Genomic DNA, 25,392 nt, shown 5'->3' on the forward strand with positions numbered 1-25,392 from the left:
GCAGACTGGGTGCACAGACATAGCGAGCACCACAGTGCCTGGGTGGAATTGCAAATAACGAAGGGGTCCGGATCGCCCCTCCGTTATACTGACGCGGTGGGAGCCGTAAGAATTGGCTGGTACGCTCTCACTTGCGCCCCTGCCGCATCCTCCACCCACCAGGACAGAGCGGTGGTCCCCATACAAAGTTGACAGGTCTCTACTGCCTGAAGAACTCACCCTTACTCTCTGAAAATCATTTCTCTTTGAAAAGGTTCCTGATGGGCCCGAGCTAGATGTCAGCATCGCAACACTTTCATTATTGCAATGAGGTCACTGGTTTGTGCTTCTTTGTATTGCTGTCCTAGGAGTTAAGGTATGTGTTTTTGGCACCTGTAGAGCCAAGAACAATGCACATCACTGAATAGGCGCTCAAAACACTTGACGAGTGGTGTATCGAGAGAGTGAATGCCAAAATTGTTGAAAGTGGCTTCGCCCAACAGGTTTGCGGACCCCGCACCCTCTCCTACTCCCACCTAGCCTCTCCTGTTCAGTCCAGCTCTCTCACCAGCGCCCGCGCTCCTCTCGCCCTCCATGCTCCTCCTTTGGGTCCCGCCTCCAACACCGGGCACCTCCTTCCACGCTCTTTTTAGGCCCCACCTCCAGCCCAGACAGAGCTACGCTGGGGAGCGGGACCCGACGGCCCGCCTTACGGCTGACGTCATCACGCCGGGGTCGAGAAAAGCGCGCGTGGAGAGCGTGGGCTCGCCCGTGAGCCGCGGGCCCACGACGCTGTCCTGGGAGGTACTCTGCTGCCGGAGCGGTCAGTCGCTGTCCGCCGGTCGGCCGCGGAGCTGCGCCTGCGCAGCGCCTCCGGCCGGAGCGGGTTGCGCCGGCAGCCATGGCACACCGCTGTTTGCTGCTGTGGGGCCGGGGCGGCTGCTGGCCCCGCGGCCTACCTCCGTTGCTCGTTACTGGTGGTGGCGTGGGCCCTACCAAACGGTCCTACCTCCGGACGGTGAGTCCTGGGCGCCCTCCGCCCCCAGCCCGACCCGCTCCAGCTCGGCTCTTAGTCCCGCTTCCGGTCCCGGAGAGCAGGGCGTCAAGGTCACCGGCCCCTGGGCACGCTCGGGGACCTCACGGCGTCCGTGGGGGAGTTCCTCTCGTGAGTGAGGCCGCGTGCGCTCCCTCTGAATACCGGGTCGGCCTGCGTTCTGATCTTGTGTTCCGTAGTTTTCGTAAGCACGTTTGTGCTCGCCTAACCCCAGGTATAAAGTTGGATTTTTTGAAAACATGAATTTTCAGTAGAATCAGATCGTTGCATCAGGGAACTTCTAAAAGTCAGCTGCGAGCGTTCTCTGACTTCATTCAGGGTGAACCTGTTTTACGGATATGGCAACTGAGACTTAAACAGGTTAAAGAACATACTTGTCACATCTCCGATACTGGTTGTCTTCGTTTTACCTTTGATGACATTGGAAAATAGAATGCATGTGTTGTGTGTGTATGCGTTTTGAGAGTTTGCAGCATGAACATGATGTAATAAAAGCAAAGGTTTTGGAGTTAAGCTTGTAACCTCTCAGAGCTTCCATTTTCTCATCTGTTGAGTGGGACTATTGCTGACATTGTGTGTCTAGCACATAGTACATACCAATAAACATTAACTATGATTATAGGTAATGCCCCGGCTTCAGAGTAGAGACTCATCCATTGTAGCTCAGTGGATTGAGTGGCGGCCTGTGAACCAAAGGGTCGCAGGTTCCATTCCCAGTCAGGGCACATGCCTGGGTTGCAGGCCAGGTCCCCAGTAGTGGATGTGTGAGAGGCAACCACACATGGATGTTTCTCTCCCTCTCTTTCTCCCTCCCTTCCCCTCTCTAAAAATAAATAAAACCTTTAAAAATACATATGTATTTTATTGACTATGCTATTACAGTTATCCCAATTTTGCCCCTTTCCACCCAGTACCGCCAGCATTCCTTAGTTCATTTCCTTGGGTCATGCATATAAGTTCTTTGGCTACTCCATTTCCTGTACTGTTCTTAACATTGTCCCGTCTATTTTGTTCCTACCAATTTGTACTTCTTAATCCCTGCACCTTTTCCCCCATTCTCCCTCTTCCCCCCTCCCAACTGATAACCCTCCAAATGATCCCCATATCTATGATTCTGTTTCTGTTCTGCTTGTTTGCTCAGTTTTTTAGATTCAGTTGTTGATAGTTGTGAATTTATTGCCATTTTAACTTTCATATTTTTGGTCATCTTTTTCTTGTATAAGTCCCTTTAACATTTCGTATAATAAGGGCTTGGTGATGATGAACTCCTTCATCTTTACCTTGTCTGGGAAGCACTTTATCTTCCCTTTCATTCTAAATGACAGCTTTGCTGGATAGGGCAATCTTGGATGTAGGTCCTTGCCTTTTATGGCTTGGAATACTTCCTTCCAGCCCCTTCTTGCCTATATGGTCTCTTTTGAGAAATCAGCTGATAGTCTTATGGGAACTCCTTAGTAGGTAACTGTCCCCTTTCCTCTTGCTACTTTTAAGATTCTCTCCTTCTGTTTAATCTTGGGTAATTTAACTATGACATGTCTTGGTGTGATCCTCTTTGGGTACATCTTGTTTGGGACTCTCTGGGGTTCTGGGACTTATGTCTATTTCTTTCACCAAATTAGGGAAGTTTTCTTTCATTATTTTTTTCAAATAAGTTTTCAGTTTCTAGCTCTTCCAGTTCTCCTTCTGGTACCCATATGATTGATTTATTTGGATGTTGGTGTGTTTGAAGATGTCCCAGAGGCTCCTTAGCCTATCCTCGTTTTTTTAAATTTTTGTCTTCTTGCTGTTCTGATTGAACATGTTTTTCTTCTTTATGGTCCAAATTGTTGATGTGATTCTTGGGTTCATCCCCTCCACTGTTGGTTCCCTGTAAATGTTTCTTTATTTCACTTAGTATAACCTTCATTTCTGCCTGGGTCTTTTTTATGCTGTCGAAGTGCCCAGTGAGTTCCTTGAGCATCGCATAACCAGAGTTTTGAACTGCGCATCTGTTAGGTTGCTTATCTCCATTTTGTTTAGTTCTTTTTCTGGAGTTTTGTCCTGTTCTTTCATTTAGGGTCATATTTCTTTGTGTCCTCATTTTGGCAGCCTCCCTCTGTTTGTTTCTGTGTATTAGGTGGAGCTGCTTTGACTCCCTGTCTTAGTTGTGTGGCCTATTGTAGAAAAGTGCACCTGTTAGCTGTATGAGGCAGAGTGTTAGGTAATTGCCAGGAAGGGGCAACTCCTTTCACTGCCCTGTGGTTCTATAGGGGGGAGGGCTCAAAAAAGGGACAATGGCCACTGTTTGGCCTCTGGAGTTTTGCCTGGGAGGAAGCTGTCTCCCAGCACTTGCCTTGTTGCCAGTCACTTCAGTTTCTCCCCGTCTGCCACTGGTGCCCTTCTAGCTGTTCCCTGGTGCTGAAGCCCAGAGGGAGTGAGTCTGCATAAGTCCTAAGTCTATTGCAGACCTTTTAAGAGCAAGTCTCCTGAGAATCCCCGTTTCTTCCCTTGCGCCAACACCCACTGGTTTTTATAGCCAGAAGTTATGGGAACTTAATCTACCTGGAGCTGGAACCCTGGGCCTGGGAGTTTGGGATCCTTCACTCCCAAGGTATCCCTCCCAATTTTTTGCCACCACATGTGGATGTGGGACTGCCTCTTCCACATCTCCACACCACTCTGTATCTCCGCATCTCTGCCCCTCCTACCCATCTGGATGAATGTGGCTTCTTTAAATCCTTGCTTGTCAGACTTCCATACAGCTTGATTTTCTGATGATTCTGGGAGATATTTGTTTCATAGTCTAATGGTAATTTTTGCTGTAGTTATGCAAGGAGGTGAGGCGTGTTTACCTATGCCTCCATCTTGACCAGACTGTTATTCTTTGTATGGACTGGATTAGATATGTAAAGGAGAAAAGCTTCACTGATGGTTCCTTTATAGAAAACAACCTCAGCATAAAATGGAGTCACAGGAATTATTGCTAGAGATATTCCAGGTCAACAGAATTTGAAAATAGAGCCAAAAGGGGGCTGATTAGTCAACAGACAGTTTTGTACTAAGCTTTGCAGTGACCGAAAGACTTGCTTTACATGGGGATATAAAGAAAGCTTGCTCTTAAATAGCTTTCAGAATAAGTGGAAATGATCATTTAAATGTAGGTATCACCATACAATTTTATAATTACTTTTACATATGTGATTACATTTGATTCCCACCGTATTGCTGGGAACTGGCCAGGCAGAGTTATTTTCTTCCATTAGTGGTGTGTAAATGAGGCTTCTTATATATTGAGACTTGTGGGGGGAAAAAAGTCAGATTTCTAGTTTTAGCAAAATTAAAAATTTTGATGATAGGTCCTTCAATTACCAGGCTAGGTGTCACTTTTCTTGTGACACCCCTAGATGCCTTAAACTTATAAGCACTCGTCCTCTGTGCTGCCTTTGTTCCTTGTACTTAGAGGTTTTGTATTTTTGCATGTGTTAACCATCCTGTAATTGGTTTGTCCACAGGACTCTCTTCCTTACACTTCTGAGTTTCTCAGAGTTAGGGATTTGTTCTGATCCGCCTGTAAAGCAGTGACCTCCTCACTGCTTGGCGACACCTGCCTGGAGTAGATGCTCAGCAAATCAATATTACTTGTTCCCTTGTATAGGTTGAATAACATGTTATTCTAATCTGTACCCTTAATAGACTTTACATTAGAAAACTTACTCAGTTAGAATACATTTTTGTCCATTATCAGCAGTTACTTCTTAGACCAAGTGTTCCCAGCAATTGGGGAGGGCCTAACACAGCAGAAGGTCCAAATTCTCTCAGACCAGCATTGCTTTCAATCAAGAATAGTGTCAGTGCTTCTGTACTATTTTGCTGTGTAGAATTGTATATTAATTTGAAGTTAAATCAGCTCATATTTTGTTTTGTAATTGACATTTTTATTCATACAACATAAAATTCGTTGTTTTAAAGTGTACAGTTCAGTGGATTTTAGTATATTCACAACCATCTCCACTGTATTAATTTCAGAACAAATTTGTCACCCCCAAAAGAAGTCCTGTGTTCATTAGAAGTCAGCCCCTGGTTTTCCCCAATCATTCCTCCAGCCCAAGGCAGCTACTAGTGTGCATTCTCTGTGGATTCACCTATTCTGGACATTTCATATAAATGGAATCATAATATATGACTCTGGTTTCTTAGCATCATGTTTTCAAGGCTTATCTTACGTGGTAGCATTTATCAGTACTTCATTTCTTTTTATGGCTGAATAATATTCCATTGTATGAGCACAACATCTGTCTAGAAAGTATCCAGCCATGTACTATGAAAAATAGAAACATTTATTGAAGCAGATACAAGATACAAGAAACATTGTACATAGGACAATGGCGCCTCAGCCTACTTCAAAGTAGGTGCCTTGGGACCTCACACAATTCTCCCAATCACCATCAACTACCCCATCGTATTTTCCTGAATCTCATCAACAATCTGAAATCTCTTCCCTTTCAAAGGTCACTTTAGTTTTGGGAAGAGCCAGAAGTCACAGGAAGCCAAATCTGGGCTGTAGGGGGGCTGAGTCACCTGGGTGATTTGATGTTCCCCCCAAAATCTCTGCACAAGTTGTTGTGATGAAGCTGCCAATCACCAGTTGCCCGTAGCTATGGCCTTCTGAATTATCCGAATAGTTTTAGCGGAAGAATGTTCAAGCTTAACACAAAATTTGACGCAGATTTGTTGCTCTACCTGCTCATTTTGAATGCAATGGCCATACAGTACACATGCCCACTCACTGGTGTCTACGGCCCCCACTGACTGATACAGCGAAGTTGTCTATGTTCACACATGCGCCAGCCCACTCCTTGGCTGCCAGGGTTCATCGATGACATGCAGGTGTTCTTGTTATATTAACAACGACTGGACTTTTTCTGGACAGGCCACATTTTATCTGTTCATAGTTAGTTGATGGACACTTGGGTTGTTTCCACTCTGGTTATTATAAATAATGCTGCTGTGAACATTCAAGTACAAGGTATTATGTGGATGTGTGTTTTCAGATTTCTTAAGTAGGAGTAGAATTTCTGGCTCGTGGTAACTCTGCATTTAACATTTTGAGAATTCCAAACTTTTCCAAAGTGGCTGCAATATTTCCCATTCCTGCCAACAATGTATGAGGATTCCACTTTTCTCCACGTGCTCATCAACACTTATTATTGTTAGTCTTTTTTATTATTGCCACACTAGTGATTGTGAAGTGGTTTTTATATGGTTTTGAGATGTTTTATTTTTTCATCAGACCATAAAGGAGGCAAATAATGATAGATGATAATATAGATGAACTCCACTTCAAACATTCTCAACTGTATTTAAAAGTTTGTCCTCCAAAAAAAAAATGGTGGTGAATTTTTACTTTGCAGAAGGATAAGATTACTTGAACTTTTTCACTACCCAATTTAAATATATCCCCTCAATGTGCCTTGCCTTTGATATCTTTTTATTGTGCAGCTACAAATTTAATAGGAAGTTTCTCAGTTTGTTTACTTTATATTTTGATTTACCCAGACTGTATTTACACACAACTTTTTAGCAACATATTTAAAGCAGAGATGTATCATTAATGGGACTGGTGTAACCAGCTTTCTCAATGGGATGATAGTATATCAAATATCTTTAGCAAATGTCACTATAAGGATTATCAGTAATGTTGGAGTATAACTTTCTTCTCTTTGAACTAAGGTAAATTTAATATTATATTTACAAACATCATCATTCTGTAATTTCAGGTAAATAACCTTTTAATATTATAGACCCTGCAAATGAGTCAGTGTGGAGCAGCAGATTTTCAGTGTCCAGGTTTGTCTTTTGAATGCTGCAAGTTAAGTAAACAGTACCAAAGTGAGTGTGTTGTTAGAGAATTGTAGTTGGGCTCCGATTCTAACTTCTTTGTGATTTTGAAGTATTCTTGTGTTCTGGATCATAATTTATGTCTATTCAATGGAGTGGCACAGTTCACGTAGAGGAAGTCTTTCTGTGTGAGTCTGTGACCACCTGTGGAAGGGAGAAGCATTGTATCCACTTTATGATATTAGGAAATGAAGCTCTTTTAAAAAATTCTTTATTTTAATATAATTCATGCTTTTATATGTGTCATGTTGCAGCTTTATCGCTATGCTACAACTCAAGCAACAACCAGCAGAAATTCTCTCTTGACAGATGTAATTGCTGCATATCAAAGATTCTGTTCTCGACCTCCAAAAGGTAAATACTTAGATGTGACCATGATGTTCTGCCTTCTTGTTACAGAGCCATTCTGAAGTGTTGTTTCCTAAGCACATGCATAGGTGCTGTTTCAGGTTGTCTCCTCCTGTAACCCACCCCTGCCTCTTCCTGTCTGATGCAGTGATGGAAATGTGTCACCTTCACATATGACATTTGTAGTGAACTTGGCATGCAAGTGAGACTTCTTCCTTTTATACCCCTGGGTTGTGAACTGTATTAGACTGATGTACTCCTACATAAGAAAACTGACACTTTTAGCTTATGCTTTTTAATGATATATCAATTGCTTTAAAAATGAACACATAAAACCTGATGACTTTTAGTTTGAGGATATGTATTTTCTTTCCCTTTCTAACAGGATTTGAAAAATACTTTCCTAATGGAAAAAATGGAAAAAAAGCTAGTGAATCTAAAGAAGTTATGGGAGAAAAAAAAGGTACCATTTAAAAAGGTTGTGTTTGAACTTACCATTTGCCTCTAACATGTGACATTAGTGACAGTTGCACTGAACAAAGAGTGTTACGGCACCCCTGAAACTTGTAGGTTACAAACACATATTATAGACCCGCTGTCTTATGTTACCTTTAATTTTATCTTTATATTTTCTTGTCATTTTTCAAGTTGAATTAATTTAAGGTCTCCTTAGAGATCCTTAATCATTACCAGTCATATGAATATATTTGACACAAATTTAAGCCATTGAGAAGAATTTTACAGACCTAATACATACAATTTATTTGACACATATGGTGGTATAGTGAATTTTTCAAATTGTTCTTCAGAGCCTTAAGGGATTCAGAGAAGGTTTCCTAGAGCTGCCTGGTTGGGGGGACCACGTGGGCTCTGAGCCTCCTGTCCCCCATTTCACATTTGTAATGGCATTAAGCACAATGCCTGGCACATGTTGAGATTTAGTTGGCATCTTTTCTTTTTAGGGAAATGTAAGGACAAATATAATAAATCCCTTATTTTTAAATGAACTTAGGTTTAGTTGGGGAGACAAATATATGCTCAAAGAATTCATGGAATAAAAAGCAAGGCCGGGGAATAAGGGGAGAAGCACTTGTGTGGGCTGATTGGTGCATGGGTGACGTAGGTGACTTCTGCATGTTGCCCAGGGTGTGGTAGTCTTTTAATCTTGGTTTGGGGGAAGATTAATGATAATAGATCCAACTTTTAAAAGCAACCTGTTGGGTACCTCTTGCATATATGTTATGTTGTCCCAGAGTAGTGTGGAATGTTATCGGACAACTTTAGGAATGTACTGGCTTTGTTTTCCAGCCCTGTGCCTATGGGTAGGACTTGTCTCTCCCATACCTTGCATCACTTGAGACAGGTGCACAAGCTCCTTGTGTATATGATGGTGGGGTGAGCATGTCAGGAAGCCGCAGTGCCGTGTAGCCACTAGGAGGGACTGGGTACTGTGGCCTCCCATCCTTCACAATAGCCGGGTGGCTTCACAGTGATTGAAGATACTACATTGTTATTTGTGGGTCTTTAAGAAGATAGAAAAGTGGGAAGAAAAGGAGGATGTTAGTGACTATATTCATTTCCTAGGGCTGCCATAACAATGTACCACAAATGGGTGTTGTAAGCAACAGAAATGTATGCCTTACAAATCTGGAGGCTGCAAGTCCAAAATCACTGTCATTGGCAGGGTTAGTTCCTTCTGAGGGTCACAAGGGAAGGATCTGTTCTGGGCCTTTCTCCTTGGCCTGTAGATGGTTGTTTTCTCTGTGTCTCTTCTCTTGGCCTTTTCTCTATGCATGTCTGTGTCCAAATTCCCCCTTTTTATGAAACACCAATTATCTTGAATTAGGACCTCTCCATACAACCTCATTTTAACTTGATTATTTCTCTAAAAACCCTATTTCCATATATGATCACTGGGGGTTATGCCTCCAACATATGAATTGGTGGGGAGGACACAATTCAACCCACAACAGTGACTAATTTTAGATTCCTGCAAACTAATTTTATGTGAGTTTTTTTTTTTCAATTATCAGAATCATGTCTTCCCTACAGAAGAAACTGTTAACAGTGTTCACTTCATGGGAGTGGGAAAGCAGAGCACTTTTTTACCTTTAAGTGAAAACTCAGGAATTCACTTACCTGCATTCACATCCTATCTCTGTCACTTACTGTTATTTAATGCTGTAACAAATTATTCAACAAGTTATTTAAACTATAATTTCCTCATCTGTAAAATGGGCATACTTATTGGGTTATTGGATTATTGTGCAGATTTCATGAGATAATGTAGGTAAAACACTGACAAGTCTCCTTGAATGTTAACTCTTTGTATTAGTCTCATCCTTTCTCATAAGACTTTATTAACTGATCAGTTGCCATAACATATTTTGCAATGAATGTCTTTTATTAATTGTTTATGGAAACATTATTGAGACCTATAAAAACCTGCTATGCTGCTCTTTATTTATGAACAGAATCAAAGTCATCTGCTACGCCGCGACCTTCTGGAGGAGGTGTTGGTGGCGGTGGAAAGCGAGGTGGCAAGAAAGATGATTCTCACTGGTGGTCCAGGTTTCAGAAGGTTTGATTCTGAACTATGTGTTAATTTTGAGGAGCTGGGGTGGCCCCAGGAAAGTTAGGAGGCATTCATGGCATTGGGAGAAGTCTGTGTCCAACGTAACAGAGATCATGTTGTGACATTTCATTCTTCACAGAAACTGTCTCGTTCTTTGCCCAGGGTGACTTTCCATGGGATGACAAGGAATTTAGGATGTACTTTCTCTGGACTGCTCTGTTTTGGGGTGGAGTCATGTTTTACTTCCTGTTCAAGAGCTCTGGAAGAGAAATCACATGGAAGGACTTTGTCAATAACTATCTTTCCAAAGGAGTAGTAAGTGTTTTATGGCTATTTTATGGGATTGGTAAGTATTTTATGGGATTATTGTGGTTAAAAAGGTGAAACTCAGTAGATTAGACCAATAAAGTGATAGTCAACAAGTTAGCCAAGTTTGTCCATTGTAAAGGACAAACTTACTTTTTTCATATTGGATTCTTTTAACGCTGAAAAGTACTGCAGCCAAAAAACCAGGTTGTTTTGACCTAGCAATCCCCAAATTTACCAAGTATCCTTTTGTTTCACTTCATACAAGAACCTAGTTTTGGCACCACTGCTCACAACTCTTGCTCTGCAGCCCTCCATCTGCTTGCCTCGTTTACTGCTTTAATCTCCAATGGGCTTGGGAGTGGATGAATAAGCTACTTAATGTTTGAAAATGAGACCGGACCGGCTGTGAGGGCTGCTCAGGAGCCTTTGTCACTGCCGGCTGGGTCTTTACCCAGTAAGACCCTTTTGCAGCATTTTTAAGGTGCTGTTGATTGTAAGACACACATTATGTTATGAATTACTAAGAAAAAGCCTTCAGTGAAACTGAAATACGATCAGTTGTGAAATGTGTCATAGTTTCTGAGATATTAAAATATAAAAAATGTCCATCAGAGAATTGGTGAACTATAAGTAAGAGAACCAGGATTAGGCCTGTTTTGTAACTTTGGGGAAATTATTTAACCTCTGAATACTGGATTTCTCATCAGTGAAATGGTAACTAATACTTAGTGTATAAAGAATCTACAATTATTTTTAAAGGTTACACAGTAAGGTGAGGACGGAAAAAATGAAAATGATTATTCCGATTTTTGGAGCAAGTGTCTCTAATGAAAGTGACAATATTATATTTATAATTTCCAGATTTTGTGGGGAGCCTCCTTTTGTGTGGAGGGGGCTACACAGCTGTCCTTCCCAGGGTGGTGACAGGTCCTTGGGGAGGATTCTCCGTAGCTGTGTCTTCTCCTGACATGTTGGTCTTGTGGAATCTGTCTGCCATTGCTGTAACAGTTTTATGAGGGGTCGAGTACTTTAGTTGTTCCTTTCTAGAAGGACTGTCTTTAGGAACAATCTCCTGTTCCAACTTCTCCTGGAATTATCTGGGGCTCCCTCACTTTCCAATTTGACTTGTAACTTCCAGTCTTCCTGCCAAGGCAGACTTCATTACAGCAAGAGGCAAGCTTATACTCCGAATCAGCCAAAGACCCTGGGATGAGGTTAAACGTGTTCTTAAAATCCAATATAGTTAGGAGGTTACAGAAAAAAAACAAGTTTAATCCATTTTATACCCATAGAGTGGCAAAAATTAACAAGTCTTGCAATAGCAAGTGAGGATGCAGAGCAATAGGCATATTTTGCCAGGGAGTGTGAATTGGAGAGCAATTTGGCACTGTCGGGTAAAATTGAAGTTGTAGCTCGGCCTTACTGATCTATCTACAGGTGCATGTCCCAGAGAAATTTTTGAAGATGTGTCCAAGAAGGTGTATGGAATGTGAGGAGGAATGTTCATAACAGCATTGTTTGTGATAGTGAACCTTCTGAAATAGCCCAAATGTCTGTTAACTGGAGAATGGATACATAACTTGCGGTGTGCTCATAGAGTGGAATACCCCACAGAACTGACATGTCAGCATGGGTACACCTCACAGATACAACGATAGGATGGAAAAGGGCGTTATAGAAGTACACATACCAAATGAGGCCATTTTTAGAGCTTCAGAACAGGCAGGAGTGAGTGTATGTTTAGGATTACGTACTTGTGTGGCACAAGTGCTTTGGGACGGTCAACACCTAATACAGAGAGTGGCCCCCTCTGGGCACGACTGTTGGCCTTGGTAGTGTTTGTGATGTTTTATTTCTCAAGCCAGAGCAGGCAACATGGTACATCCTTATGCTATTCATTGTTTTTCTTTGTATGTCTGAAATATCATATATTTTAAGTAAGCTTAAAAGAATATCTCAGGTCTTTTCTGTAAATTTATGTTTGAATATTTAACTTTTGAAAATTCCAGGTAGACAGATTGGAAGTCGTCAACAAGCGTTTTGTTCGAGTGACTTTTACACCAGGAAAAACTCCTGTTGATGGGGTAAATGATTTTACTATTTGATGTGAATTAGCTGTAAATTAAGTTTTCAGACATTCCCTCACATTGCAGTAGCTTTATACACTGGACACACCAGCGTGGGGTAGTGCGGCACTTGTAGTCTTCACCGCCATAGGTGAGAAATGTACATGTTGTGTACATGGTTGTGATGCGAAGATTGGGTCAGTGTTTTTGGTTTGGTTTGGTTTTAGTAATCATTTTGGCTGTGCATTTACGAAACAGTGAGTGAAATCCCAATGTTTAGTATTCTAGTATTGTCTATGACTTTTCAAGACTTAGAAAACAATTGCTTGGTTAGCAAAAATATGTTATAATCTGAATTGCTTGTCTGGAGATAGCTTTTTGCCAAATTGGTTTAAGAAGCGTTCTTGCTCATGTCTCCCAACTGTTTTGTGATATATTAATTTCCATTTTTTCCTGTTTTTAAAATAATTTTTATTTCCTGTCCAACCATTTGAACTCTATTCTGGAGACTCCAGACTGGCTTCAGGAGATCATGGGGGGAGGGAAAGAAAGAGGAGGTGAGGTTCCCAGGTGAACCCTATCCTCCCCTGGGCCTGACTCTCACCTCCTGCCCATTCCTAGTCCCTCAGTGTCTTGCAGTCTTCCCCTTCCATCGGTGTCAGACCTCTCCAGGCTGCTTCCCTTCTCTCATAGCATGAGTTTGTTTAACCATTTCATAGTCACCCTACCTGGATGGGGCAATATTTTAAGGAAAACTAGAGCTGATGGTGACCATCTTTTTCTGTCTGATAAACATCAGTAAATATAAGAATATTCGTGAAGCCATATGACTCTGGTGTTTTAGTTATTTTAGGAAAGTTATTTTACTTGTCTTATTTTTTCCCATTTTTTCGCCTTACGATGATATGTTCATTAATAACTCTGCTAATTTTTTTCCTTAGAACTATCCCTCAGACTTTTAGTGTTGGAAATTAAATTGGCACTCCTTTCAAGAAGACAGTTAAGCAGTGCAGTTTGGAAAGTATGCATATACCGAGTAATTTTGCTTCGGTAATAATCCTAGGGAAATAATACAGATACATGTAAAGATGTCTATACTCAAGGATGTCCTCCAAAACATTGCTTATAGAGCTAGAAGTTAGAAATAGATAAGTGTCTACATTAGGCCCCTGGTTAACATTAGGGATCCTCATTTCCCTGAGCTTTAATCTCCCTGCTGGAGCAGTGGCTGTCAGTGGTCAGTACCCTTCCCACAGGGCAAGTTTTACATTTAGTACTGGCAGGCACAAGCATTTACGCATTGAAATTCGTACCATTTTATTAGAAATTACTTTTTCTTTCTCTTTAATATGACAGTTAAGGTTTTATATTGATTTCAAAATTGTGCATGTACTTCCATTGTGAAGGAGGTATGAAATGTTGAAGGTATGGCATTAAAATGGCTAATAATGTGTATCTCTGAGTGTTGAGATTATAGAAGCTTTTTATTTTCTTAGTTTTCAGTGGAGAACATGTATTACTTGCTTGACAGACTTTATGTTGAACTTGAGAAATGGATCTAAGATTTTTAGTGTCCCACTACTTGTAGAGTAGCAGCATTAGTTACTGTGCTGTATTTGTTCAGCACAGGCTTTGGAATATGACAGATTTGGCTTCACATCAGCTCTACTCTTTAGCTCTACGCCTAACTCCTTTAAACCTCCGTTTCTTTATCTTTAAAAATGGAAACAACAATTATACTGTTTTAGAGCCTAGTGCTTAAAGGAGAATTGTGAAATTCAGTGGTGGTTTTCAAACTTCAGGGTGCATAAGAATCACCTGGAGCACTGGGATCCATCCCCAGAGGGTCTTAATCACGACTCTGACCCCAGAAACTCCGTGCTGCTGGTCTCGGTCCACCCTGATTCTTTGGTGTGAGTCCTGCATTTAGCATATTGCCCAGTAATAGATTCTAAGTTAGGAATTGTCAGTTACAAGTGGTTAATCTATTATTGAAATGTTTTGAGGTGTACCACAGGAATTTTGTAGCTTTGTCTGAACAACTTACCAAGAATTATTGTTATATCATATTACAAAACTTACTCTCCATCTTTTGCTTTTGTTTTTATTTATTGATTGATTTTAGAGAGGAAGGTGTGGGGAGAGAAACACTGATTTGTTGTTCCACTTACTGATGCATTCATTGTATGTGCTTCTTGCATGTGCTCTGACCAGAGATCGAACCCTCAACCTTCAGGTATTAGGACAACACTCTAACCAACTCAGCTACTTGGTCAGGGTTCATCTTTTGTTTTTAGATGTGTGGAGAGAGATACCAGAGATACTCAGAAACACTGGTTGGTGGGAGGAATGTGGAATGATATGTTACTCTGTTTTGTGTATACTTCTGAATTGTTTGAGTTTTATATCCTAGACTTCTTATTTTGATTTTAAAAATATTTTTTAAAGCAATTGCATGTTAAAGGATGAACAGTCTTTTTGTTCTGTAAAATGTGGCTAATACTTGCAGAGTGCCAGAACAGGGTCTATTATATAAGTAAAACTCCATAAATGTGAGTAGTTAATTGTGATACAAGAGAGGTAGTATGATGCGGTGTTTATGGTCAGTGGCTCTGAAGCCAGACTGCTTGGGTTCAGATTCAGCCTCTTACTATTAGATGTGTAATCATGGGCAAATGAAGTCACACCTGTTGCTTTCTCATCTGTGAAATGGAGACGGTAGTAGTCAGGGCTGAAATAGCACAATATGGAATACTTCTATGCTGGGGTAAAATAGCCATTGCTTCGGGCCCTTCAGGTGTTCCTCCCTAGGGCCTCAGTAACTCACCAGATTGAATGAATAGAAGGGTAACAGCAGGGTGATGTGAGGATGCCTTCTAATGTTAAGATTTGATAATCACCCTGGTGATAGTGCCTACTTCTTAGAGTGGCTTTGAAGGTTGAATGAGTTAATGCATATAAAGGGCTTAGGACAGTGCTGACATTTAGTAAGTGCTCAATAAACTTTTGTAGTTATTACTGTGTCACATTAGCTTTTAGTTTGGGAATAGGTAGCTGAGAAATAGAGAAATAGAAAAGAGGTAAAAGAAGCATATTTATTTATAAAAAGGATGGTGTATTCAAAGTTTTTATTTTTACTTTTGAATTTACAGTTTTAGAACTACTGAGGAATATTGCTAAAGAAATTCTTATTTGCCAAGGATTGCCAGAAACTCTCACTGAGTGACATTCAATCACCATATCATTAAAACTAGTCTTTTATTATTGTTGGCGTTTTTAATTCGTACATTTTCAGTATTTCTGAAAAATTCTTTAAAAATCGAACCCTTTAGTGAATTAACTGCTTTCCTTGCCCCTTCATTCTTAGGATATTTTGTTTCTCTGTTTTTATAGCAATACGTCTGGTTTAATATTGGCAGTGTGGACACTTTTGAGCGGAATCTGGAAACTTTACAGCAGGAATTGGGCATAGAAGGGGAGAATCGGGTCCCTGTCGTCTACATTGCTGAAAGTGATGGGTAAGAAGCAGTGGAAATACATGTACATGTTGAAAACTGCTGTGCTCTGTATGGTTCACTGTGTATTCCATCACCAAGTGGCAGGTTACACATTACATTGTCAAATAGGCCTTTTTTAAATTTGGCCAACTTTTTAAAAAACCATTGGTAATTTACTAGTTTTTGTCAGAAACTAACTGATTTTCTATACATTTATGTTTATCCTGATTAAGCAGTGGTTTAGGGTATTAATGTCCAATGCACTTTCAGTAGAATTTTTGCATGAAGAGCCCCATTGTGTTAAAGTATGGTGTTTCCACCTTTTAAATGTATTCACATTTATATTTCAGAGTTTTCCAAGATTTTTAAGTAATTTTTCTTCCTCTCTTTTCAGAGCTGCTGTTTCCTTTAGGGGTTATGTGTCTTTAAAAAAGGCCACTTACAAGTCTGAATCTTTTAAGAAGGGCCCATTGATTTCAAAAGTCATTTGTCTTTAAACTTACTTGGGAATTATATTACCTTTGAGTGCTCATCTGGGCACACCCAACAACCTGGCAGTTGCCCCATTTACATTGAGTACAGGGGGTATACCTTGTTCTAGAGTTATGAGTTGCTCTTAAGTTTGTATGTGAAAGAGCAGAAAAACAGAGTTGGTGTGTTAATTGAGCAGATAGTATTGCTCAGTTTTAGGGACTTTTTTGAATCCTGGTTTGTGTAAACCTACAATCTACTTGCAGTGTTTGGATTTAGATAGCTGTTGAAATTGTCTCACATATAATAAATATCTCAGCCCCTAAGGCTATCATGTAATTGTTTAACTCTATAGGCTGGTGCTGAAACATTACAAAACATTTCATTGCATCATTCTTTAAATTTTTATTGTCAATGAATATTTTTTTTCCTCAAGAAACCAAATGTAAATACTTCATGGTTCTTGCTGCCTGCTATAGGAGCATTTAAAATATTGTAAAAAATGAAAAATTGGGAAGTAAATCCTGGTATTTGTTTTGTTTTTGACCTAAGACAAACAGATAAAAGGCAAAAGGCATCCCCAGGCTTTAAGCCATTCCCGAGTACATCCCTCCAACAGACACAAGGTTGAGGGCAGAGCAGTTCTGCACAAGCTGGACGGAGAAGCCTGTGCAGCACTCATTCCCATTGGAAAAGCATATATAGCACAATAGTTAATGTTGCTACTCCATAAGCAGTTAAAGCCACTAAAAATCTTACATCTTTATCTGAAAGCTCAATATAAAGTCTGTCAAATAGGCATTAAATGGTCTCTGTTGAAAACTAAGAAAAACAAAGAAAGTAAAAAAGCATCTATAACGTCAACACCCAGGAACAAGCACAATTAGCAATTTTGATGCCATTCCTTCAAGATTTCATAGTACCCCCTTTACAATCTTAAAGTACATGCACATCTTTGAAAATAAATCAATAAAACCTTAATTGTAATATGAAGGAGAAAGAAAAAGTAATTTATAGTAAAATGGTATGGATTTCAATACATAGATGCTTGTACCTGCCAATACTAAATGTAAGAAATATATATTGGACTTTTGAAACTGATGTGTGGTTAACTTAGCAAGGATTTGATATTTGGAAGAAACCTCTTCAGAATAGTTGAGGCAACTGGAATTTCTCTTGCTGGAATACGCAGGCTAATATCAGGATTATGTTAAAATTTTAAGTGAGCAATTCAAAAGAAATTTCTTTGAAACTCAGCTATAATGGTAGTAAATCACAATTAGGTTTGCATTGTACGTAAGTGGTAGATATTGGGATAAGAATAAAATATTAATACATGTTAAGAACAGGGTTTTCTTTGATCTTTGTGCTTTTTGTTTCAGTGATACACTAAGCTTCTCCTTGTGCCTCAGCTAAAATATTAGAACATTCAGGTTTTATAAAAATATATAATAAAATGTGTGCAATTATCCCCAAGCAGTTATCAAAAAGTATATCTTGCAAAACATTTAAAAAGCCAAAGATTAACAGTCTTAAAAGTATGTTGCTATTGTGTATGGTTCCCTTTTTAGTTCATTCCTCCTGAGCATGTTGCCCACGGTGCTCATCATCGCCTTCTTACTGTACACCATACGGAGAGGGCCTGCTGGTATTGGTCGAACAGGCCGTGGGATGGGTGGACTCTTCAGTGTTGGAGAAACCACTGCCAAGGTCTTAAAGGATGAGATAGATGTGAAGTTCAAAGATGTGGCTGGCTGTGAGGAGGCCAAGCTAGAGATAATGGAATTTGTGAATTTCTTGAAAAACCCAAAGCAGTATCAAGACCTAGGAGCAAAAATCCCAAAGGTAAAATAAACTTTCAGAAGATTATTTTTAACTCATTAACCCAAAATCTTTTGAATTCTTTCTTAATCTCTGAAATTATAATTTTACAGAGTTTGATTACTCATTACAAAGTAGTTATTTTTCTCCTTCCACTATCTTTTTTTTTTTTTTTAATGATTTTATTTAGTCTTAGAGATAGGGGAAGAGAGGGAGGTAAACATCAATGGGCTGCCTCTCGCATGTGCTCAAGCTGGGCGTGGGCTGCAACCCAGGACTGGGAATTGAACCAGTGACTTTCGCTTTGTGGGACGAGATTCAACCAACTGAGCCACACCAGCCAAGGCTCTTCCTCTATCCTAACTTTCTAGTCTCGGCTTAACTCGTCTTTTTGGGTTATGTGGTGTGTGTGCATATGTGCTGTTGCATGTAGTGGGCAGAGTCCGAAAAGATTTGTGTTTTCTCCCCTTGGAAGCCTTCTTTGAGTTGTTTTCCTTCTTCCTGCAGTCTGATTTAGATACCCCACTTCTCAGCCATAGTGCCCTGTCATCACCCAGTTGTCCCTCCTTCAGCAGGTATGAATAAACGCTCTGCTTGGGCTTGTCGCTGAGATTGATGGCACAGCACTTGGTGGGGAAGAGCCAGATAGCACTAATTCCTGCCTTCCTCCCAGCAGGCAGCCTTGTGACCACTGCTAGTGACAGGCTGGCTTCACTGATCTTTGTACTCTGAGGGTCCACCTCAGTCATTAACTAAATGAATCAAAAAGTTTAAACTAATTTTTCTTAAAATCTATTAATAAAGTTTACTTTAAAGGAATCCTTTGTAAAAGGAATCATTTCCTTGATTTTACATCCTACCTAAATGGATAAACAGCCATTTTTATAATTTGCTATGAACTTACTTAAGTACCTATACACATTGTATTTGAACATTTCTGCAACTTAAATAGTTACAGTGTTTAAGCAAACACGTATTTTCCTTTTTAAGTGTATCATTGGTTATTAGGCTTTTTTCTTCATTTGTGAAACTTCAAAGGGAAGAAAATAAGCAGAATGTAAATTGGGAGTGTGATGTTTGTGTCTCCTTGAATTATGTAAGTAAACATTAAAAATCATATAAAATAAGGGAAATATTTAAGACTTCACATTCTGACCAAATTTTTAAAAACAATGTTGTCTCTAATAATCCTTTTCTTCCTCTTCTTACTAATATGAGTATTCTACTATACTTCAAATGTTTAAGAAATATTTAATGTATATCACTAAAATTTATCCAGATTTATACCTAGGAATTGTCTATGGATATGCAGTTCGCTTTTCTGAAATCCTGGTTAAATATACTTTCTCTTTTTTGTATCTGAAGGGTGCCATTCTCACTGGTCCTCCAGGCACCGGGAAAACACTGCTAGCTAAGGCCACAGCTGGAGAAGCCAACGTCCCTTTCATCACTGTTAGTGGATCTGAGTTTCTAGAGATGTTTGTTGGTGTGGGTCCAGCTAGAGTAAGTCTTTTGTTTTATTTTTTTATCTTTTAAGTTTTCAAATTTTATTTACTTTTAGAGAGAGGGGAAGGGAGGGAGAGAAACATCAATGTGTGAGAGATACATGGATCAGTTGCTTCTCACTCACCCCCCATTGGTGACATGGCCTGCAACCCAGGCATGTGCCCTTACTGGGGATCAGACTGGTGATCTTTTGGTTCCCAGGCTGTTGCTGAATCCACTGAGCCACACCAACCAGGGCCTTTTGTTTTATTCTGGGGGTGCAGCTTCCTCCTCCTCCTCCTTTGTTCCCCTGAAATGGGGATTTAGTAAAGATGGCCCTGTGCCCTGGAATACTGTGGAGTGACCCCTCACCAGTCACTGCCTTGAACACTCTTCCAGGGCAAAGCCTCAGCAAGTCCTGTGACTTTGCCCTGCCTTCCCCACCCTGACCAACACTGCAGTCTGTTAATTGGGTTCTCTTTTTGTTGTTGTGGAGTAACTCTTTATGTATTCTGGATACTAACTTAAGTCAGATATATGATTTACAAATTTTTTTCTCCATTCTTTGAGTTGTCTTTGCTTTCTTGATAGTGAAGCACCAGAGTTTTAAATTTTGAAAAAGTCCAATGTATCTGTTCTTTTCTTGCTTGTGCTTTTAATGCCAGCTAAGAATCTGTTGCCAGATCAAGGTTGTAAATATTTACTCTTATGTTTTCTTCTAAGAGTTTTGTAGTTCTAGCTGTTTCATTTAGATCTATGATCCATTTTGAGTAAATATGGTGTGGTATAAGGGTCCAACTTCACTCTTCTACAGTCTGTATCCAATTTTCCCAACACCATTCGTTAAAAAGACTGTTCTCTCCCCACTGAATGATATTGGCATCCTTGACCATAGGTAGATGGATTTATTTCTGGACTCTCAATTCTACCTCACTGACCTATATGTTTATCTTTTTGCCAGTATCATGCCATCTTCATTATTGATGTTTTGTAGTAAGTTTTGAAATCAGTAAGTGTGAGTGTAGAATGATTTTTAAAGAAACACTTAAATTTTTACTCTCGTGTATTTTACCAAAGTCTAAGATGTTGACCTTTTCTTTTTAAGCGCTATAGAAATGCAAAGGGCTATCACAATTACTTTTCTAAATATCAGGATACAATTTATAATCAATAACAAAGTGTTGTGCTATCATTTGGTAGCATTTTTTTCTTTTTCAGTGGCAAGTAGAGTAATGATGATGGGTCTTAACCATTATTGGCATCTTACAATAGATGAACTATGACAGGTGGAGATGGTAGATTCATATGGCTTTTGTAAGGCAGATAATAAGTCTTAGAAAAATAGGGGAGTATGGGGAAGTTTTTATAATGATGGGTCATGGAATCTAATATGGGCACAGAGGGAATTGAAGACCAGAGAGAAGCTATGGATTGAGGGAAAGCAATGGGCCTAATGGGATGGAAAGCTAAGAAGTAGATGAATTGGTTGTGGAAGGTGCTTGAGTACGTGGGCAGGCCAGATGGTCAGGAGGATGGATGGTCAGAGACTAGACTGTTTGAGGCTAGCTGTTTAGAGGGGGCCATGGCAGTGCTAGTCATGTCAGAGTGGAGGGAAAGGTGATTGAAAAGGTGGGTCAGGGAACTGAGAGACCAAGACCTGCATGAGTGTGGAAATCACTAAGAAAATTGTTCCTGGTGGGGGATATGGGTGGGAGAGTAGGGAATTAGGCTAGTGGATGACTAGAATGCCTGCCACATGGTAGGAGCCTCAGTGCTCAGGGGGTTTTCCAGTGGAATTATTTTGGGGTGTGCAGTGGGTCCCAGTCTCCAGCTGGTCTAGATGGAAAGATGAAAAACCTTCTAGTTGAGGGCTTTGCAGGGACAGCCAAATTTCAGTTTAGGCAAGAAGATGAAGGAATTATTCCGGGAAGTGCTTGAGAGGGTGGAGGACTATTGATCACAGATCTGCAGTTCAGAGGGGAGGGCATAATATATTAGAGGGAGATGAATTACATTAAGGGATGTGCTGAGAGCAATGTAGGCATAAACATTTCAGAAGTCTGGGCCCAGGAGGATGATGGGAGACTTGGACTTCAGGTGAGGGAAGTAAAAGGGGTATGAGGCATGGGGAGTCTCTGGATCTCCCCGTAGGGGTAGGTTGATAGAGTGAGACCCTGAACTCTCTCACTGATAGTGAGGCAATAGGGAGAGCTATTCCTTCTTCAACCCACCTAAGCTAGTAGCCTGAGGGGCATGCTTTGTGGGACAGAATGTGGGTGTAGGGGCCTCACAACTGCTCCTGTTGGCAGCAGGGCTGAGGGCAGGACACAGTCAGATGCTCTGGGTCGATTGCTGGGTGGACTTGGGTGGGTCATGCCTTTACTTTCTGTGTAAGTGTTGCCTAGATCTTCTAGTAAGTTTCTGTTAATAATGGCCTCAGGCATGAAATGTGCTACTGTATTATCTTTTTGTAGACTAAAGATAAGCATTATTAATTTGATGCTATAAAAGTAGAAGATATTGTTAGTGCTTATTATATGTACAGTAATTTATGAGGTTATAGAAATAATATTTGCTCACCTTAAATCAGTTACCCACAAAGTTACATGCCACTTCACTTCTTTGCTACTTATAACTTCTAAAATATTTACTGTACAGTGTTTAATACAAAAAGATTGTCTTCCTGTGGGGTAGGGAACTTGATGTTTATTTTTTTTATTAGGAGGATAAATAATAATTCATTTATCAAGTGACTGTAGTGTTTATGTTTTTATCCAGGTTCGAGACTTATTTGCCCTGGCTCGGAAGAATGCCCCTTGCATTCTCTTCATTGATGAAATAGATGCTGTAGGAAGGAAGAGAGGAAGAGGCAACTTTGGGGGGCAGAGTGAACAGGAGAATACACTTAATCAATTGCTTGTGGAAATGGATGGTGAATATTTGTGTCTTTTGTATTTTAAACTGCATTGTCTAATTGTTTTATGTATTATATCTTAAAGGAGAATCCTTATGCTCATATTACCCCCCCCCCAAAAAAAAGCATTTCTAAAACAGCCTTTTAAAATCCTCTTTTATACCAGTGTAGATAATAGCAAAATATTCTTTCCTGGCAGCCTGCCATAACTTAATATTAGTGTTAAGATGGTATTTGTACCTGGTGTTGAATAAGAGGAAAATTGGTGAAATGACTCACAAAAGATTTATAGTCTTATTCTCAAAACTATTTATGATTCTGAAGCATCAGGAAAAGCCATGTGTAAGCACGTATAAATTTGACAAATTGTGAACACTTTTACTAAGGGAATAGCAGTGTTTCTATGTTAGTTGGCTTTTTCTTTTATTTAAGAAAGCCAATCCTTAGGACGTGCCAGGTCCTTCATGCTATAAGATACATGGATGCTGGTGGGTGTTCAGAAAGGGGAGGCACAGTGACAAGTATTGAGCCAGCTTACTTACGGTATTGTATCCAGAATCAGAAGGTAGTGCTCCTTCTCCACTCTGGTGGTCAGTCCACATGTAGTACCACATGTTTAAATCAGAGCCATATTTGGGGGAAATTAGTATCTGAGCCCTTTCAGTGCCAAGGTCCTGAAGGTACAGGCTCTGCAGCTGTGGCCTTGATGTTTGAGAAATGGCCAATAAAACTGAGCAAGTTGAGCTTGGAGAAGTGGTTGGAGGTGGAGGTTGAGATCTGTCTGCAAATATGCAGTGGGCTATCCCATGGCCCGGGGAGTTTAGACACATCATTTGCAAATTTAATCTTATTGATTATGAAACATTCTTAAAATTGACAACATAATCTGAATTTCTAGTTAAATAAATTAAAATCTTTGATCATTTGTCTTTAAAAAATTGATTCTTAAAATTATGATTAGTATTATCATTAAGGACATATGAATAGTAAAAAATCATTTGTGGCTTAAAACATTAGGTAATAAATTGAAAAAAATTTTAAGTAGCAGTATATCTGTAGTGTTCATATATTCTTCTCAGGCACATGGTTACTTTCTGTCTCATGTTACTTAATAATGATTATGTCTTTGGTATTGTGTTTTCAGGTTTTAACACAACAACAAATGTAGTCATTTTGGCAGGCACCAATCGACCAGATATCCTAGATCCTGCACTGATGAGACCAGGACGCTTTGATAGGCAAATCTTTATTGGTAAGATGATTTTCATTGAACTTAGTCCAGTTTTCATGAGAATGTCACTGTTTAACTGTGACTTGTTTCCTTAAAAATAATTTCTCAAGGACCACCAGACATAAAAGGAAGAGCCTCTATTTTCAAAGTTCACCTTAGACCACTAAAACTGGACAGTACTTTGGAAAAGGAGAAACTGGCAAGAAAACTTGCATCCTTAACTCCAGGCTTTTCAGGTGAGTCGAACATAATCAGTTCTGTTTATAAGTCCTTTAAATCAACAATAGTTGCCAGGTACCAGTTCTCTTTGTTACCTCTGATCTTGGGGCTTCCTGTGTATATATTTTTACTTTTTTATTATGAGAAATTTCAAACATAGCAGCAGAAGTTGAGAAAATAGTGTAATGAATTCCTTTGCACCCATTCGCTAGCTGTAGGAGCATTTCTTAATTTATGTTCAACCTTATCTATAACTTCACTCTCTTCCCTCTGTCTCTGGATCATTTGTGACAAATTCCTTGACAACGTAACATTTTGTCCATAAATGTTACAGAAAATATTTAGGTTTTTTTAAAAAAACAACCCTGTTGAGATAAAATTAACATACCATCAAATTCACCTGTGTTTAAAGATTACAATTCAGTGGTTTTTAGTATATTTAGTAAATGAAGTTATACAGCCAATCACTATAATTTAAAAACATGTTCATCACCCCAAAAGAATACATTAGCAGCCACTCCCTCCAGTTCTAGCCCTAGTTACCCCTAATCTAATCTACTTTTTGTCTATAGATTTTTCTATTTTAGTCTCTCATACGGATAGAACTGTATAACATGGTCTTTTGTACCTGGCTTCTCCTATGTAGCATAATGTTCTCAGAGTTCATCTGCGTTGTAGCATGTGTTAGACTTTCATTTTTTATGGTTGAATAATACTCCACTGTATGGATATACCACATAACTATCCATTCATCAGTTGATGGGCATTTGGTTGTGTCTTTCTTTAGCTATTGTGAATAATGCTGCTATTAACATCCATGTACAGATTTTTATATGAACATATGTTTTCATTTGTCTTGGTTATATACTTAGAAGTGGAATTGCTCAATCACATTTTGAGGAACTGCCAAATTGTTTTCCACAGTGGCTGCACCATTTTACATTCCCATCAGCAGTGTATGGGGGTTCCGGTTTCTTCACACTTGTCAACACTTGTTATTGTCTTGTCTTTTTGACTATAGCCATCCTGTTGGGTGTAAAGTGGTATCTCAAGGTTTTGATGTATATTTCTCTAAGGACCGGTGATGTTTGAGCATCTTTTAATGTGCTTATTCTGAGAATTTTTAAATATAAAATATGATCCTTTCTTCCCATTCCCTATCTCCCTCTTCCAAACTCAAAATGAAATAAAAGGAACATTTGAAAAGTATAAGGAGATTATAACAAATATATTGTGAGAGGAAGATAAACATCTTAAATGTCTCAGGGGTCCTAACGTTTTACTTGCTTTGTGTTTTTGGACTTTGCAATTTATAACATTTTACTGTTTGTTTGTTTGTTGAACATATGTGTTGTTATAGTTTGCTTGCATTACCATAGACTTTGTCTGAAAAAGTAATTTGAAGAACCTTATAGCTCTAGAAAGCATTTGGCAAGTTGTGAAACTTTTGGTGTTATAACACACAGGGTTATTTTAATGCTTATGTTTTTTATTATATTTCAGCATATTGTGTAATAGCCACATAAGTCACCTTCCGAACAAAGTA

General features: G+C 39.6%; 1 protein-coding gene across 2 annotated transcripts in view; it reads left to right on the top strand.

Annotated features, from left to right (window-relative positions):
- Positions 1-683: 683 nt before the first annotated feature.
- Positions 684-25,392, top strand: part of AFG3L2 (AFG3 like matrix AAA peptidase subunit 2) — a 41,264-nt gene continuing 16,555 nt past the window's right edge. Inside the window, exons 1-12 of one of the 2 annotated variants that reach the window (XM_024580252.4) lie at positions 684-997; positions 7,165-7,264; positions 7,644-7,721; positions 9,733-9,839; positions 9,996-10,148; positions 12,152-12,226; positions 15,602-15,726; positions 17,748-18,021; positions 19,363-19,500; positions 22,261-22,414; positions 23,541-23,648; positions 23,738-23,863. In XM_024580252.4, coding sequence (XP_024436020.1) covers positions 881-997; positions 7,165-7,264; positions 7,644-7,721; positions 9,733-9,839; positions 9,996-10,148; positions 12,152-12,226; positions 15,602-15,726; positions 17,748-18,021; positions 19,363-19,500; positions 22,261-22,414; positions 23,541-23,648; positions 23,738-23,863 — 1,555 coding nt within the window. In that variant the 5' untranslated portion in view covers positions 684-880. Of the gene's footprint in view, positions 998-7,164; positions 7,265-7,643; positions 7,722-9,730; positions 9,840-9,995; positions 10,149-12,151; positions 12,227-15,601; positions 15,727-17,747; positions 18,022-19,362; positions 19,501-22,260; positions 22,415-23,540; positions 23,649-23,737; positions 23,864-25,392 lie in introns of those variants that run through there. The other variant, XM_053912449.1, reaches the window with a different exon arrangement.

Source organism: Desmodus rotundus, chromosome 10 (genome assembly GCF_022682495.2).
Source record: "Desmodus rotundus isolate HL8 chromosome 10, HLdesRot8A.1, whole genome shotgun sequence".
Lineage (NCBI taxonomy): Eukaryota > Metazoa > Chordata > Mammalia > Chiroptera > Phyllostomidae > Desmodus > Desmodus rotundus.